This window comes from Ostrea edulis, chromosome 1, assembly GCF_947568905.1.
Source record: "Ostrea edulis chromosome 1, xbOstEdul1.1, whole genome shotgun sequence".
Taxonomy (NCBI): domain Eukaryota; kingdom Metazoa; phylum Mollusca; class Bivalvia; order Ostreida; family Ostreidae; genus Ostrea; species Ostrea edulis.
In genome coordinates, this window is record NC_079164.1 from 6,682,509 (window position 1) to 6,702,049 (window position 19,541).

Consider the following 19,541-nt stretch of genomic DNA (forward strand, 5'->3'; position numbering starts at 1 on the left):
GATATGAAGCTCACGGTGGAGGTGAGCGGTCAATAGGAAATATTACTGATCCTAGGTAACTGATGCCACCTCTGGTATATCCAGGGATCCGTGTTTGCCCAACTATCTATTTTGTATTGCTTCTAGGAGTTATGAGATTAATCACTGTTCGTTATCTTCGCTTACATAAATGTGTCCAGGGGGCCGGGTGAGTATTCTTAAGTGTACTATTAGACTTTTAGATTTTCCAAATGTTTTCCGAGGAATATCAACTATGTTATTTTTCAATTGTAATACTCATTGTGACGCCATATTTCTGTTATGTATCTTAAGAATAACCTCAAAAAATAATTAAGTGTGATAATCAAATACCGATCACAAGGTCATAAGTATGTATTAAACTTTTATAAACCATGGATGTACTTTGCATATTATTTTTTAAAAATCTACAAGAAATGAAAAATAAGAAAATTACAGTGTTCGTAAATTCTGATCTTAATCGTAAATTTGTCTGTCGATCGATATGTAGTGTTATGTTACATGACGTTGCTATGATAAATAAACATGAACGACGAAAACCGGTAACACCGTCAAATATTTGAAGATAATGGTTAGAAATTTCATTCATACATTACAAAGCATTGTGCTGTAATTTCAATCATTGAAAGACCCCAAACTACCGTACGATTTCTTAGCAGACCACTGAATATGGGGAGGGCTTATTTATGGTCATTGTTATTTACCTGGCACAGAGGTCACGCTGTTGAGTATATTTTTGATATACACAGGAAGTGTCAGCTAGGGTGTTCTGCACGGTTTCTTTGGGCAAAATATTTTTATAATGGTTGTATCCCTACTAGTAACTGACACACAGTTCGTATCAATTTTCTCTTTCTCTTACTCTCATTCATTGGTTCGTCGAATAAATTCGTTGTTATATCGAAATAAAAAATATTTCAATAAGTTATATGAAATATAGAAATTAATGTACAAATTATTCTTTTATCACATAGTGTAGAAAAATTATGACACCTTTGTAGGAAAAATAAGCATGTAATTTTTTTTCCTAGAATGGTGTCTTGATTTTTTGTACAGAAGTCCTTGTGGTTTGATGTATGCAATTTATAATACATACATGTAGATGTAAAGAAAATACAATAATATTATAATTGAACTGTACAGTTAACATTTTGAGAATTTGAATTGTAAGCAAATAGCAGTTGTGGATAGGTCAATACGATGAAAACTCTAGTATACTGAGCTTCTTCAAGATCAAATGAATGTCGTTAATCATTGTCTGACATTGTTATCAAAACAAAACTCTTTCCTTGGGTGCATACAGACCACAGTCTCTGCAGATGTTGATCCACCTGAGATCTATTGTAAAAGTTTGATTGACAAACGGCTTACCATTGATCACAATACAGGTAAAAATTGGGGGAGTTAACTTTAAAACTGGGTCTTCAAGACATTATGCTTCTCTTAACCCAAAGCATCATACAATTGTAAGAACCATGCGGTATAAACGTTTCGTTAGCTTCATCCCCGAAGTAAAAATGTCACAGAAATAAGTAGCTGTGTATAAAATAGTGTAACTGTCCATACGTATGCCTATCACTCTCAAAATATTAACTGGTTTGGAATTCCTTTTACGAAAAGCAATTGATTCTGATGTTTTCATTGGCATTCGCATCTAGTATGACGTTTCTTAAGACATGCTCCTTATGCATATACAATTGGATACAGTTCTTATACATCTCATTATTGGGAAAACTTTATCGACATAAAAACGCATGTCACTACTTGAAATTCAAATACGAACTGCGGAAAACATACAGCGTAAGGTGCTAAATGTGTAAGGTAAATCGCATCATCGGTCATTTTTCAAAATGGAAACTAGATATACTAGAATTTAATTTACAAAAAAAAAAACCCACACCAATCACTAGTACTTAGCTTACGAATGATTCTATGTTGACAGAAACCTTTGGAATGCTTGCTGCATTTCTTTTGTTATATGTTTTGGATCCCACCCAATCGGAGCGTGTATCGACATGGGATTCATGTGGTTGTTACTGGGGAACATGGAGAAGTTGGTCTCTGTGTTCTGTGTCTTGCGGAGGTGGACAAAGACACAGAAATAGGATGGTTTGGCATCGTGATGTACCCGAATGTGACGGCTTCGCAAAATGTGCCACCTCTGGTTCAGGGCATGAGAGGGATTGTTCTTGTAATAGGATTTGTTACCATGGATCATACAGAAATGGTGGATGTCATTGCCCAGCAGGATGGCGTGGGAGTTGCTGCAACTACCGTATTTCCCTTTAACTATATTATATTCTTTTGTTTACCTTCATGTATTGTTAATTTTTATTCTAACACGTTGTAACAACAGATCAGTTACAGTGATTTCTGTGACACTTTCCTCGCTATTGGAGCGGTTTACATTGAAAAGGTAGCAAAAATAGAATACACTTTGAAAATGTGGAGTAAGGCTCCATGAATATTTAAAAATGTTAACAATTTACAAATACTGACAGTTTTAGGTCAACACGATGCTTCAGTAACTTGCGAAGCACCAACATTACCAATCCTGGTATATGAGGTGAATAATATGGCTTGAGGGTAGCTAAATAAAGCAAACCACAGCAGGTGTGTTCGGTCAACAGGAAACTATTACTAGTTAGGCACCTGATATGTGGTGTATCCAAGGGTCTATGTTAGCACTACTCTTAATTTCGTATTCTTTATAGGATTTGTGAGATTGATCATTGTTCGTTATCTTCAAATTTCTAATGCGTGCGAAGCAGCCAATGATCGATTCATTATATGGTTTATTAATTCAAAGCATTGAATCCGTATACTAGAGCTTACAACACCATACCTGGTCCGGTATTTGTGTTTATATCCTCAAGTGAAAGACTGAATAAAAAATTATTAGAAATGCAATGTTTTAATAAAAGTAGCCAATGGCATCAAGTTGGGATTCACAAATTATTTTTGATGCGATGTTGAAAAATCAAAGATTATATTTGGGGTGAATATAACGATATATGATTTTATACTGTGCTGAATCCCACTCAAGTAAGCGATCGGGAGGATTCAATCATATTATAAAGTAGCAGAGTAATGAATGCTCGTCATCGGAACTCGATTTACAATTCTTTTTAAAGGTTTGCATTTTTACTCATATCTAACTACTTACATGTCATTATACATTGTGCATAGTATGATTATCAAATACTTCAACTGATCTATTTATTGTGGATAAGTAACCGTGGTTCAAGTTTTGAAAACAGGTCCAACCCAAATAACAATCGTTCTTGAATGCATGACATATGCACGTACGTGAATCAGACATATCATTATATTTGCTACGGTTGGGGGGTGGGGGGATGAGTGACCCAGTTATTACCACATTCAGTATCTAGTCAACAGTTATTCGAAAATCAGGGTGTGTGTATTATATTAGCATAAACGTTTGCTCTATTTGCGTTTTAGAAATAAGATGTGGAGATCCAGGAACTATAAGGAATGGATATGTAAGTGGATCTGTATATACATATGGTAATACCGTAGTTTATTACTGCAATAAACACTATAGATTGACAGGAGATCTACAACAAGGAGATGTCAAGCTGATGGGGTATGGGTGGACGGAAACCTAGGTGTGCTTGTGAGTATATGTTTGAAAACGTACATTCATATGATGATATATTCTGGAAAATATAACATATTTTTAAAAATATACCAGTGAATACCGTTTGATTTTCCATAAAAATGCAATGTTTGTAAATATTAAATATTGTATATTATACAAACTGTGAAATACAATTTCAATTATTATCATTCAGTTGTAAATTCATGTGGCAGCAATCCATGCAAAAACAATGGGAGATGCAATGATGGTCTAGATCGATATAGTTGTCTCTGCACAAAAAGCTTCACCGGAACAAACTGCGAAACAGGTCCTTTTATAACATTTTGAAAGCTGATTATATTTTACAAAACATGTTGTCTTAATTATCTGAATTTATAACATAATTCATGGCTAAATATAATCTCCAAAATTAGAATAGTCATATTAATACTGTATGTATAAATTAGACATTCAGCCTCCAGTGGTGAGCGGTTGCCATGGAAACATGATGGTGTACTCTGCAGAGCCGCTGACTTTTATTAACTGGACTGAACCCAAATTTTATGATCCAGTTGGGAGGCATGTTATGGTATCAACGAATTATCCTCAAAATATCTCCAAATTTTCATTGGGAGACTTCATAGTTCACTATGATGCAGTGAAACCCTTCAATGGTTTGAGAAAAAAGTGTCAATTTCGTGTGAAAGTCCGACGTAAGTTACACAATCTATTTCTTTAATCTATCATGGTCAGTCATCAGTATAGTGATATTGTATCTCAAAATATATGTAGAAATGTTTGAAGAACGAAATTCAATTCATAATGAAAACAAGTAACGTTTAAATCAGCTCATCCTTGTGGAGATCTCAATATACCTGGAAATGGAGCCAAAGTTTGTAATGGATGGAAGAAAGATTACGGCGAGTTGTGTTTGGTCTTCTGTGGACTGAGGTACAGTCTGGACGTGAAATTTAGTCATAGTCAGTGGTGTGTCTGTGGAGTAAGTCGAAAATGGGTACCACGTGGACTAATGCCTAATTGTACAGGTACATACATGTATATGTTGGTAATGGAACATGTACACACTTCTTCCAATCAAAACGTTGTTTATTTACAAGGGTAGGTGTGGATTTTATTTGCGATTATACAATTGTTGTATGTATAGTATTTACTATCTCATTTTAGGAATTTTCCTTACAACGAAGACAGCAAAAGACAAATTTAGATTTAGCAATTGTTCTTCTCATGATCAAATTACCAAAATGCAGGAAACCTATCTTGAATCGCTAAAATCGTCTTCGTATTATTACTTCTGCACAAAATTTGATGAGATGTGCCGGAAAGAAAATGTTGACGTTTTTTGTGCATAAATAACAAATTTTTGTAATTCTCCCTGTGGCCAATGAGTGACACTTTATAATCATATTTCTAATGTGATCACAAGCTGGCAGTCAGTGAGAAGGTTGACGTGGAGAACATTGCGAAAACACAAAAAAGTAATTGATATTTAAGATATGTTAAAATTACATATTATCAGGTTTTAAGCTGATGATTTGAGGACAGATTAATTATCTTAAAGATGTATAACTTGATATGATATTCCGTACTAAATACTTTTTGCTTTTTCTTCATATAAATCATAACTTTTTTTACACATGCTATTTTGCATACGCTACTATCGACTTCCCAATATGCTTCTAATGATTAATAAAAAAATAATTTCTCAAGATATAGGGCTGACGACGGGTGTGACATGTCGGCAGGATATGCCTACTCTTCCAAGGCACTTTATATCACCTCTGGTATACCCAAGGGTCCATGTTTGCCCAATTCCCCCTATTGCATTGCCTATAGGAGATATGAGATGATCATTGTTCGTTACCCTCACCTTTCACAGTTTACATTTTTTAAGAAAGCGCGTTCTTATTTGCATTCATGTATAATACTTATTATTTGTAATCACTGAATCTCTTTTCTTATATTTCTTTTGAAATTGGCGTTGCTTTCATCCTACAATGAATACAAGTTTGTTGCAAAGTAGTTCGATCCGGTTTTTGAAGACCACTTCTCTGTGTAATCCATACCAAATATGGAGCGTCATCAAGGTCAAATGGTGCATTGGTTGTTTCGTTTAAAGTAAGAAATGGGTCAACCCTATGATATTTTATTCTTTACATATAATTGATATTCATTTTCAAATATAGATATATATAAACAATAAAACGTCTTACGCGAGTTATGATTGTTTCTTCATCACCCGATGAAAACAGAAACGAAAGCACTTTATTGCTTAAATGAACTATCTTTTGTATGAAATTGATATCGACGTTTCCATAGAAAAAATACAGATCATGCAACTTTGAATATACGATACTATTTATGTAGTTTAATAAGAATATGTACATTGTATGAATTGAGTGTATTATTTACATTTCATTCTCATTCTATATTTTTTTTTAGAAAATGATGCGTTCACAAAGTACGTCTTAGGTGTGTCGGAATTGGAGTTTTCTGTCCAACAACTGAATTCACCAGGCGACATCTTGAATTTAAACGTGAATGGGACAATCTTCATCTCTACTGGTCAAATAACCGAAGCAGTGATTCATTGTCCAAGTGGTGAAGGAAGGGTTTTATTTTACTGCGGTATGTATCATTTATCAATATAAACTGAAGTAGTTTTCATGGATCATGTAAGGTTGGCGGAAATGCTACTAATATTTAGGATATTCAAGGATGGGTGGAATATGTATCTCGGTCAATTGATGAGGTATATTTGGGGTTCCTCTCCCATTGTCATTCGTCTTACGCAACAAAGCCCTGGCCGCCATTACGTTTCCTCATGAACATTAGGCGATATTTTACACGTCATACTACTTCAACGAGGAAACGTTTTGAAAAGTTTTATTAAGTTACCATTTTGGTCGCTATTCTAATTAATCGATTTCAGGTTTAGTAAATCTAAATTACAATTTTGTAAAGAATCAGATTGATTGATTGATGTTTCCCGCCACACTGAACAATTTTTCAGTTATATGGTGACGCCAAGTTTTTATTGGTGGAAGAGAGGACCCAGATACAATGTATCTGGGAAGAGACCACCGACCTTCCGAAAGTAAACTGGGAAACTGTCTCACTTACCGGCGCGAGCAGGATTCGAACCCGCGTCGACAGAGGTGAGAGGCCGTGGGAGTTTGAGCGCGATGCTCTAACCACTCGACACGGAGTTAAAGAATCAGATCAATAGCCTTACAAGACTTGGAATCCAAACAACCATGGCACTACTGTTGCAAGAAACGAACAAAATTAAATCAAAATGTCATTTGATTGTCCTAACTGTTAGCCCATCTTCATTGCTGTGCTTGCGCTTAATTCAAAGACAGGAAAATGAGCACCGTGTGACTATGTATAACATGCCAATCCTAATGTTTGTTGTCTTTGCTTTCAAAGTGTAAAATTTTTGTCGGAAGAAACTGATCTCTTTAGGGAATTGGATTTTTAAAAATATATTAAAAACCCGAAAAAGTTTCCAATGAATGCATGACAGTGGCATTGATTTAAAACGTACACCCACTTGATATTTTAATCATTAAGTATACTCATGCAGTGCGTCGAGTGTGATCGGTCAACAGGGATGCTTAATCTTCCAATGCACCTGATCCCACCTCTGGTGTGACCAGAGGTCAGTGTTTGTTCTAATCTTAGTTTCGTATTCTTTAAAATATGATTTGTGAGTTTGATCATAGTTCACTATTCGCTATTTTTGCTTTTTCATTATCACTTATATCAAAGTTTACCGGTGCATTGCATGTTCGGATTTCTTTTGTATAAGGGACAACAAGAGTGAAATATATTTCATTATTTTCAATCCATCTAGCAATCAGCTGCGATAATGTGTAATATTCGTGCTAAATGTAAAACATGTGCATTCTCATTATGGATTGACATAAACAATACTGTAGACACAAATTACCAAATACATATTCATAAGAGTTATGAGATTGATCAATGTTCGTTATCTTCACTTTTCATTCAAGCATCCGCGGAATAATTAAAGAAAACAAATAAAGTACATAACTATCTAATCAGGAGAGCCAACCCTTTTTGTGATGGTTGTGATAATTTTATCAAGTGAACTGTAATTTTGAATAGTTGTTCTGTTTAGGACCTCATTAGCATATCCATAGAAATAATTTGGTATTATTTACATGTATTACTACACCTTTGAGATTCTGCATTGAATGTCTAGTCACATGTAAAAGGAATAGTGTATATTGTTTAACGTCCCACTCGAGGATTTTTCACCCACATGGAGACCTCACCAAGACCAATGAAGAGCTCCAAATTTAGGCCTTTGCTCAGAGTTTTCGGCCATTGAGTAATGAGGCTTCTTTAGCGTATTACACCTACTGTGATACAGGACATCCGTTTTTAAGGTCATCTCCGAAGGTCCGTGACATTCACATATCATGGCAAACGTTTGGCGATGGAACTGTCAATACCTGTTTTAACGACTTTAGTCTGCAGCAGCCGGTGTTCGAACCACGGTCTCCGGCATGCGGAACGAACGCCCTAACCTTTAGTCCACCACGGCAGTATAATCCATATGAATGACGTAAGCAATCAAGTATTTCATCAAAACTATCAGGGATGTGTTGAATACATTAATGAACAAATAAAGAAAACGGATGGTGTAAATCTACTAAATCCTAACCAGACCCCAAGACACACCAGAGGTAGGATCAGGTGCTCAATAAGACACACCAGAATTAGGATCAGGTGCTGAATAAGACAAACCAGAGGTAGAATCGGGTGCTCAATAAGACCAACCAGAGGTAGGATCAGGTTCTCAATAAGAGTAGCACCCCTTTTTGATCGGTCACACCCACATGAATCTTTAGATAAACTGAGTATTCCGTAGTCAAAATCAGTATGTAAAGAACAATCTAGAAATTAAAAAATATATAGATAATCACACGTTTACGTAGCTGATGTAATGCTTTAGAAATGAATTACAAAGTTCGTTTTGTCTTGGCATATTATGTGATCTGCAATGTACCATAATCTGGTAGTAGAACAAGCGTATTCAGTTTGTCATATGTGTTAGGTGTCTTATGGAGTATGCGTCTTATGTATTATGTTGATTATGTACAATGTGACCTTGTTTTAAATGCTGACTCTATATGCATGTAACCACTGGAAGTTGTTATCGTCTAATAGGCAGTGTGTTGTTTCTTGATCGATTAAGAAGAAAACTCTTCTTTATCTCTCTATCTCTGTTACATTCAGCTATTTCATTAAAACGTGATAAAATGTTACTAAATACATTGCAAATCTTGCTTTCATAATTTAATTACGCTTAGACTGTTAGATGAAGAATTTGTATTTTCAATTTACTTTGAAAGCGAAATGTCCTTCCGGTACCCATTCGTCTTCTGGAAAATGCATTTTGTGTAGCATTGGAACTTATCAAGATGAAGCTGGACAGACGGGGTGTAAAAGATGTCCACTAGGAATGACCACTAAATACGTTGGGAGCCAAGACCAGGTAGACTGTTTTGGTAAGCATACAATTGCATCAAAATTGGTACCGTATATGTTTTACATTATGACCCCTGGGTCGAGGCCTCAGCTAGTGGACTGTTAGTCCCCGAGGGTGTCTACAGCCCAGTAGCTAAGTACTTCGTTACTAGCTTGAAAATACAGATGCATATTTAATTGCTGTTATAAAATTTAGAAATTCATTTCAAAATGAAGGATTATCTCCCTCATGCACAGCTCTTATCCTTAGACGAATTTGACTCCACTTTTTTTTTTGGCACGCTGTTTTTGGCTATAATAACTCTAAAACTTCATTGTTATTTCGGATTTCAAATATTTCGGTTGAGCATCACTGAAGATACATTATTTGTCGAAATGCGCATCTGGTGCATCAAAATTGGTATCGTATAAGTTTGACATTATGACCCCTGGGTCGAGGCCTCTGCTAGTGGACTGTTAGTCCCCGAGGGTGTCTACAACCCAGTAGCTAAATGCTTCGTTACTAACTTGAAAATACGGATGTATAATTAATTGCTGTTATAAAATTTAGAAATTTATTTCAAATTGAAGGATTATCTCCCTCATGCACAGCTCTTATCCTTAGACGACTCCACTTTTTTTTTTTTTTGGCACGCTGTTTTTGGCTATAATAGCTCTAAAATTTCATTGTTATTTCGGATTTCAAACATTTCGGTTGAGCATCACTGAAGAGACATTATTTGTCGAAATGCACATCTGGTGCATCAAAATTGGTATAATTAGGATATAAAGGAGTTTCTTTCAAAGTGTGCATAATGCTAAGACCACTGTGCTATTATGTGAATGTTCTATATCAATAGAATGCTTAAACAATATCTGGAATATGCGATGTTGCAGGAAGGACTTGCACTACTGTTATTATGTTTCTGTGGTACATATACATTATATTACACGTACTACCTCTCAATAGGACGGTGGATGGATATAACCAAAGTCCGTCCGTTTGTTTGTTATTTCTGTCCTACACATGTACATGATTTGTTTGTTGTGTCTGTCCTACACATGTACTTTATTTGTTGTTTCTGTCCTATGCGTGCACATGATTTGTTTGTTGTTTCTGTCCTACACATGATTTGTTTGTTGTTTCTGTCCTACACATGTGGATGGTTTGTTTGTTGTGTCTGTCCTACACATGTACATTATTTGTTTGGTGTGTCTGTCCTACACATGTACATTATTTGTTTGGTGTGTCTGTCCTACACATGTCTGTCCTACACATGTACATTATTTGTTTGGTGTATCTGTCCTACACATGTACATGATTTGTTTGTTGTTTCTGTCCTACACATGTACATGATTTGAAGAGGATATTTAAAGATTCATAGAAAATTAACGACCCAATACTTTTTATTTGTACTTGATTTGTAACTGTCGGAAGAGGTAATACATTTTTAAAGTATCATAATCATGCCGATGGACTTTAAATATACAGCGCACCTTTTAAAAATATATCAAATAATAATAAGTAATATTCTTAACATTAATTGAAAAATTCACTGATGATACATCGTGCTGGACTCTAAGATGTAACTTTCAATATAGAAAAATAGAGCTCACACCGGCGGATGTTACCGGTCACCAGGGGTGCTTTTTCCTCCTAGAAACCTTATAATGGAATGGTGTTTAACTGGTGATTTTGTAGTATTTAGATTTGCATAATACACATGACATTTCACAATCATACCTTATGCGAAACTTCATGCGCAAGAATGGTACATTGTATCAGGACCTCTGTATACCATGAGGTTTTCTTTGGTTATAAGTTTAGCTCTAAGTGACTTGATAGGAAATTACAAATAATTGTATTTTCATGTACTGTACAAGAGGTAAGCTTTTTACATAGTGCCAGGATTGGTAGGTTGTTTAAAGATCTTGATTTGTTCTGGTTTTCTTTTAAGTTAGAATTTGATATGAAAAGTTATAGAGAATTTCTGGACAATTTTGTGGACAACCTTTTAGCTAACTACATTTCTGATCAAATTTGAGTAAAGGCTTTTGTATTGAACTTTATCATTTCCTATAAATGCTGAAGGTCTCAGGATTGATTTTTTGGGGTATCTGTATGCAAAATTAAGTTACATTTCTAATAATTTTGTAAGACATCTAGGAATGAAAATTTGATAACAATTAGAGTCTCTTATTGTAGACTACTGTTTCAAGAACATAAATGCCACTGACATGGATTAACCAAATTTCCTTGTATGTTACTTTTACGTGTTTGCGTTGTATTCGATTTCAAATGCAATTGCACGAATAGAATCCGTACATCAAGATGATGGTTCCTAGTGACTTTAAAATTAGATATATTACCTCATTGGACTGAAATTCCTTGTGTCCAAATTTAAACAGCTATCTTCTGCATGTTAATTACAACACAGCATGCTGCGATGGATGCCCCGCTCTTTGAAGTCCTTGCTTAAAATGTGGGAATTAGGAAGTAACTGACCCATTGATTGTAATTAGTTGTGAGTGTTGTTTCATCAAACTCTGTACTTCATAGTTTCGATCATTATATTACAGTGCAGCTAAATGTCATGTTGCCACCATTCTTGTTGTGACTTTCACGTAACGTGATTAAGATTTCAAAATCATATTGCGTTATACATTTTCATTAAATCCATTTATTTTCTTTTAAGTTGAAGCAGCAGACTCAGTAGATAGGAATTCGTCACAGGGAAACGGTATGTCCTTTTCAAATTGGATTGCATACAGGAATGAATAAGCTACCCCGTAGAGAATGAGTGCATCACAAATACTCTTAATTTCAGCTGCCGAAAGCAAGACCCTGATCATCACCACAATCGTCGTCTGTCTGCTATTGTTTCTTGGAGTAGTTACAGGAGTTACTATATTTCGATACAAAAGGTATTTTAATTATTATTGGTTAGAATAATCTGTGACCAGCAGAAATCAATCACAAAGAATTTGAAAACATTAATAATTTATTTACAATTATTTATAGACTGTTTTTTTTAGAATTACTAACTTACAATAATTCTAAATACAGTTCACAACAAAAGAACGTTGTCCTCGGTTTATCTACTGCCAAGTTGAATTAATGCACGAGAAAACTCGTTCTCGCATATCAGACGTTAATTTCTATTCAGTCCCCAGATGAGAATTGTGTAGTGTTTATTACAACAACTTTTACAGCTTACTTATACTTAAACAGACTTCCGGAACACCCTGTCTCTAAAAAGTGTATAATGGAGATACAAAAAGGTTTAACAGTTTTTAAAATTATTCATAGCAGGTATAGATGTTTGTTTTGTTTATCTGATCAAGATATTGGGCTCATGTGGATTTTTCTTAACATGAGTGAAAATATTTTTAAAGGGGTGTCATTCTAGCAATGAAAGAAACAAACTTATGTTGGAATAAAGGATAAAGGGTTCAATGTGATTTTATAGATATACGTAGTTGCAAGCGAGTCACTGGTGGTGTGGTGCTCTTATTGAATGAGTATTCAGAAACATATGCAGTAGTACATTGTTTGCACTAATTGTATTTCTATATTTCAGACTAATGTGTACACACGCTCCGTTAACAAGAGAAAGTTTAACACTCCTAAGCATGCCGTCGCCTGACAATACACCCTTGGGATCCAAACCACAGTCTTCTATGTAGTATCTTATGTCAGGTTCTTGTATCACATTAATAAAAACTTATTTCTACGTATCATTTATCATTTTCAAGTGTACAAACAATGTAGTGGTTAATGATCATAGAGAGTTGATGGGCATTCAAGTCTACATTTTCTATACACATGAAAGGTGAGGATAACGAACAAATAAACGTAAGATCTATGATTAAATTTCTCTCATTAGTAGTTGTAGTAGGTTGTTGTTCTCGAACGGTGGCTTTGTTGTATAATGCCGATAACCGTTTTCAACGAATCGCTGATTTATTCTGAGTTTTTTTAAAGCTTATATTAATTAGACAATGCATCAACAAATTGAATATCGTTTTGCAGTGACATTTGACCTTTGTTCATTACAAATACGACAGTGTATGTCTGCAGCTTATTATTTAGAGGTATTACCGCGGTAAATATTGAAATAGTGGAAAACAATCAAATGCATCCATTGTTATCTGTACAGTATACCTCTGCCGGTGTTTTGGATTTGAGAATATCAGGCTAATGTGTTTATTGTAGAAATATATGATCCAATCTCAATCTAATATTTACATTTCCAATGTTTTTGCCGTTGATATCTTACAAATCGCAATGACACTCATTTCCTCAGAAACATGTTGCAGTTGTTTGCGTGAATGAATCTTGGTACAATACATATATTTCCACAAATTCCGACAAAATTGAAATAATGTAAATATAAGGAATTTAATTTTTCAAAAATACATGAGGGTAGGAACTGCAACAATTCACACCGGTATGCAGTTTTCATATGAAGTATGTCGGCGTGAAGCTTCGCCGTTAAACGCACGTCATGAAAGGTATACCACGTGACGTATAGCAGTTCTGAAAGGTATACCACGTGACGTGTCGCAGTTCTGAAAGGTATACCACGTGACGTGTCGCAGTTCTGAAAGGTATACCACGTGACGTGTCGCTGTTCATACCCACATGCATTTTCAAAAATGAAAATTGTTTCTGAAGTACTAGTAGTGTGAAATGCATAATGATAATGTAAAATAAATTCTCATTCCCCTATCGATGTCTATCTGTCCTTCCTATTATATCTCTTAGTTCCTGCTTCATTTGTTCCACTCGATTCTGACACCGTATTTTTGCTTTCATGACGTTCGTGTAACGGCGGTGCTTCACGCCGACATACCTTTCGTGACGTACTTTTGGCAAACAAGGACCAGAAGCTGAGAGAAAGTACCCCGGAAGAGGAAGCATCCACTGTCGACTCTGTGTGAAATTACTTCTCTACACATTTTTTCAATACACTTGATAAAAGATATGACTTTATAATTCAACGTAATACTCACGGCGCATGTGACCGGTAAACAAGCTATGCATACTCCTTGGCACCCAATCCCAACTAAGAATGCAAATCATTTCGCATTCTTTAGAGGAAATGTGAGATCGATCACTGTTCGTTATTTTTATTTTTTCCCTATGATGCTGTGTACTTGAACTCTCTCAATAAAAACTGCATATCATATTCAAATTTTGTCATTGCTGACCCTAAGAGAGCCATAACCATTCGCATGGAATCATTAATCACACTATTGTCGTTAGGTCAAATGTTGTCTGACGTATTTTATATCAATTGTTAGACCGTTCCTTGCATCCTGACTTCGCTTGCCTTATCAAGATAGAAGGCTTAGAGTAGGTGTTACTGGTCAACAACTTACTCCTTCCGGACACTTAATCCCACTTATAGTTTGCTCGGTGGTCTATAACTTATAGTGTGCTCGGTGGTTTATAACTTATAGTGTGCACGGTGGTCTATAACTTATAGTGTGCACGGTGGTGTATAACTTATAGTGTGCACGGTGGTCTATAACTTATAGTGTGCACGGTGGTCTATAACTTATAGTGTGCACGGTGGTCTATATCTTATAGTGTACACGGTGGTCTATAACTTATAGTGTGCACGGTGGTCTATAACTTATAGTGTGTACGGTGGTCTATAACTTATAGTGTGCACGGTGGTCTATAACTTATAGTGTGCACGGTGGTCTATATCTTATAGTGTGCACGGTGGTCTATAACTTATAGTGTGCACGGTGGTCTATATCTTATAGTGTACACGGTGGTCTATAACTTATAGTGTGCACGGTGGTCTATAACTTATAGTGTGTACGGTGGTCTATAACTTATAGTGTGTACGGTGGTCTATAACTTATAGTGTGCACGGTGGTCTATATCTTATAGTGTGCACGGTGGTCTATAACTTATAGTGTGTACGGTGGTTTATAACTTATAGTGTACACGGTGGTCTATATCTTATAGTGTGCACGGTGGTGTATAACTTATAGTGTGCACGGTGGTTTATAACTTATAGTGTGCACGGTGGTCTATAACTTATAGTGTGCACGGTGGTCTATAACTTATAGTGTGCACGGTGGTCTATAACTTATAGTGTGCACGGTGGTATATAACTTATAATGTGTACGGTGGTCTATAACTTATAGTGTGCACGGTGGTCTATAACTTATAGTGTGTACGGTGGTCTATAACTTATAGTGTGTACGGTGGTCTATAACTTATAGTGTGCACGGTGGTCTATAACTTATAGTGTGCACGGTGGTCTGTAACTTATAGTATGCACGGTGGTCTATAACTTATAGTGTGTACGATGGTATATAACTTATAGTGTGCACGGTGGTCTATAACTTATAGTGTGCACGGTGGTGTATAACTTATATTGTGTACGGTGGTCTATAACTTATAGTGTGTAAGGTGGTATATAACTTATAGTGTGCACGGTGGTCTATAGCTAGTCACAATCAGTGTGTAAAGAACTGCCTAACCATTAGTATGAAAAACTTCAGACAATATTTGACCCAAATGAGAGGTTTTATGGGCAAACTAGATCGTTACAATGACCATATAAGTTACGAACTGCTGACACTAAAAGAGACTGTTGAAACCCTGTAACATCAAATTGTTTCCCAGTAGTCTTCCTTGATTTAAAGAGCGATCATAAGCCGAACAAGCTATTACATATCGAATCAGTTCAGAGACACAAACACCATATGCAGGTAATAATTGAATATTGCTACAGATAAGTAATAATTGGTGGAGAGGCTGAAGTCATCCCGTTAGTCATAAAGTTGAATTCGTATATTGCCGTTATCAAATATGGTCAATAAAATGCTTAAGTTCGAAGATATGAGGAATAATGTGGCGTCGTTTGTTTCAAATTCAATGGGATACATCGAATCGGCATATGTGTGAAAGTGATTCTTGTTAAAAGATAAAACATTATCGATATATCTCAATGTCGAGTTGAAGGAAACAGAAAAATATCTTTATTCTCGTGTAGACGTCGTGTAAGTAAATCTTGTCTTTAGCAAAATGTAACAGTTCAAGGATCGTATCCCTTTGTAACGTCCACCATGTCTTTGGGGACCTTCTGATGTGGTATTCGTCCCTGCATAACAGTTCTTAGTTTCGCAGGCGGAGTATCTGTATGTGGACCACGAAACATCTAGCGCTGTGCTATTGGCGTCAAAATGTCTAGAGTCCATATTCAACATTTGCATTGCATTTCATTGGAAGAATATAATTCTTTTAACCTTCCAAAACATTCAAATAAATTAAGAAAATCATTTTACATACAGAGAAGACTTCGATAAGTAATGTTCGCTGAGTACAAATCATGTAAGACACTTGTCATATTTTTTTCCTTTTGATGTGTAGTGTTGCAAGCTCCAAGAGTTGCGGTCAAACAGGTTTTTTCATAAATTTGTACCATAATCTCTAATACATTTGAAGAAAAAGTCGTTGTTCAAAGTACATATGAGCTTGAAGTACGACGCTTTACAATTTCATTATACTTGATATTTCATTCATTTCTAGCAAATTACGACGACAACAAAAACTTCAGGAATAACAACATATTGAACGTTGTTAAGCCCGAAACATCTAGACATTCATGACTCTAGCTTTCCAATCCTTGAATTCACCACACTGATATTTCTTCATGCGATCTTTCATGTCCTGTCACACATCTACTATCGGTGGTAAGTCCGGTAAGGCATCGGGTCATTCTATAACGATAACGTGATCATGTGTGACGCGGTTCCGGGTGTACACTACTGTGTGCAGCCTCGAATTCTACTGTTCCAGAGCGTACAGCGGATCACATGTCATGATATTTGAATATAACAGTCTTTCCTCCAATGTTTCATAATTTATAGCATGTATGGTAAAAACGAGCCAGTTGTTTACTCTACTCCACACTTATACAACTGGTGGAAACGTTTGCACCATTTTCTGACAGTGTCCAAACCTGATACACCTTTTTCTAGTACACCTATAAAGTCACACTGTCCACATCAATCATTGAAGCCACAGTTCGATTCATAACCCACTTACCCTGTCTACTTACATTCACTCTAGATTTGCTCTGCTGACCACAAATAGTGAGAAGATTGTACCACGTTTCGTCAAATAATTTCCTCGAGTCCGATCCCGAGCACTGTATCTGGGATTTCACCTCACCACATATCTTGTTTGTTATTTACCAGGATAATTTTTACATTCGAAAAGATGGTGTTCTTGCATAAAATGCGAATTTTGATAACCTCATAATTACAATCCTCAACACCATGATGGCGTTTTCATGATGGCGTTTATTTTACCCAGAGATCCACAGAGGTAACTGCCATTTATATGCTCCATCTATAGTCAAGGGGTTTGTCAAAGTCGTAGAACGGAAGTATTTATGTATCTTTAATTGATTGAAAGTATGTTGTTTAGTGTGGTTCCCGAGAATTCTTCACTCATGTGGAGACGTCACCTTTACCGGTGAAGGGTTGTAAAATTTAGGCCTATGCTCGGCGCTTATGGTCTTTGAGCAGGGATCAGTCTTTATCGTACCACACCTGCTGTGACATGGGATCTGGCTTTTGTGGTTTCACCGCCCCGTTTAATCGCTTCTTCCGACAAGCAAAGGTAACTGAGGACTTCTTTAACCCGAATCCCCTCGGGAATTGTATGTTAGACGCTATATACTTGCTTATTTGTGTAACTTTATTTGAAGAATATTTTATTCACTAATAAATGAATGGGATTGAGTAGCAGGCATGACCTATCTTAGCCCTCTGACTTGATTATATGATGAGGCAAGCTCTTTCTAGTGCCATTTACCTCAGGCTACAAATTTCTCTGAATATGGATCAGGAAAGATTAATTGAAATTTCAAATTGAACATACCTATATTACAGTCCCTGAAACGTTCTATTTTACCATTTTGCGTTCACTCACCGTGCGTTCATCGTTTGCTTTCCGTGCGTTCATCGTGCGCTCTCCGTTTACAGTTTTGCGCTCAGCGTGCGTTCACCATTCACTGTCATTCGGAACACCAAAGTTAAAGGATTGATTTTCATAGCAAGGCAAAAAGGAAAAAGGAACTTGTGCATAAGAGTGAAAGTATATTAACTTCTTATTATATCAGAAATTTAATTTATAAAGTACAAATATCAGGATTATCAACTGCGAAAATTCAAGGAAAACTGCGGATCATTCATCAATATCAAAGAATAGAATAAATCATTATTATTATCATTACAAAACACAAGTATTGTTTGGGTAAAAAGTGGGAGAAGTTCTGAATAAGAAAAAATGCAAGAGCCTTCAGTTATGAATTTAACCGTTATACATGAGCATATAGCGAAGAACGAGCAACGAGCGCTGGTACGTGTACGAAAATGAGGCAGTTTCAGTTAATAGATACCTCGCCCTCACCCGAATTATCATTTTAATACATGTATTTTCAAGAATGGACAAAATCACAATTTTTCATATTTTATTTTGTCTCAGTTGACAGGAATTTTAAATAAGTTTATCATTTTTCTTACCCCCCCCCCCCCCCCCCCTTATCTTTCTCCCTCTCTTACTTATGAAACAAAAGTTGGAATCGAAATTAATTTATCCCATTCTGTCTGTGGAGCCAGTACTTCCTGTTTGTTGCACACTTTAGATTCCCCGGGATCACGTGATTAATTAGGGTATAAAAGCACCGACATCAGAGCTCTTAGTCAGTTCCAGACTGAAGTCGACCAGAGTTAGTCCTGTGTACAGCTTAGGTGAGAAATCAAACTTGGTTAACAAGTCTTACGTGCCTGTAGAAGGCTTTCGAAACTTTTTTGTTTTTATTACGAAAGGTGTGAATGCTATTTCACTCAGTTAGGAAGCGCACGAGCTCCAGGACGGAATAGGATATTTGTACATATTTATAAAATACTTGATTGAGAGCTTTATCATTTACTTCATTATTCCTCAAATTGCTCAGACAGAGCAACCGAATCTTCGAACCCAGAAACGTTACACTTAAAAAAGCTATGCTACACTGTACGCTTCCATGCACATTCGTGCTCAAATGTCAAATTGATTTGACAAATATTTCTGATTATTTTACGCCTATCTTTATGAGAGACATTGTCAATAAATATATTTACTCCTTTCCCAAAACTTGAAAGTTTTGAACCGTTTGTCTCTAATATAAAAAAGGAAATATCCCTCGTATATTTCTGCCCAACATATGATATACGTATAGTTCAGTTCAATAAACAGTTTTATCCGCATCAAAAATATACAAATATTGCACAATCTAAATGTAAATTCATGGTCACACTATTTATTTTGTATGTACGTACATTAATTCTGGAGGATTATTTCCTCAGTTCGATATACTATATC

At 35.9% G+C, this 19,541-nt stretch overlaps 1 protein-coding gene and 1 pseudogene across 1 annotated transcript; both read left to right on the forward strand.

The window, feature by feature from the left end:
- The first annotated feature begins 1,934 nt into the window (after window positions 1–1,934).
- LOC125664319 (sushi, von Willebrand factor type A, EGF and pentraxin domain-containing protein 1-like) lies at window positions 1,935–4,766 on the forward strand (annotated as a pseudogene).
- A 115-nt stretch (window positions 4,767–4,881) lies between these two features.
- Window positions 4,882–12,873, forward strand: LOC125664622 (thyroglobulin-like). Its single transcript, XM_056142086.1, has 7 exons — window positions 4,882–4,968; window positions 5,064–5,115; window positions 6,080–6,265; window positions 9,025–9,180; window positions 11,836–11,880; window positions 11,968–12,064; window positions 12,721–12,873. Exons 1-7 carry the CDS (start codon window positions 4,882–4,884, stop codon window positions 12,824–12,826), a joined length of 729 nt encoding a protein of 242 aa, XP_055998061.1. The 3' UTR covers window positions 12,827–12,873.
- The last annotated feature ends 6,668 nt before the right edge of the window (window positions 12,874–19,541 follow it).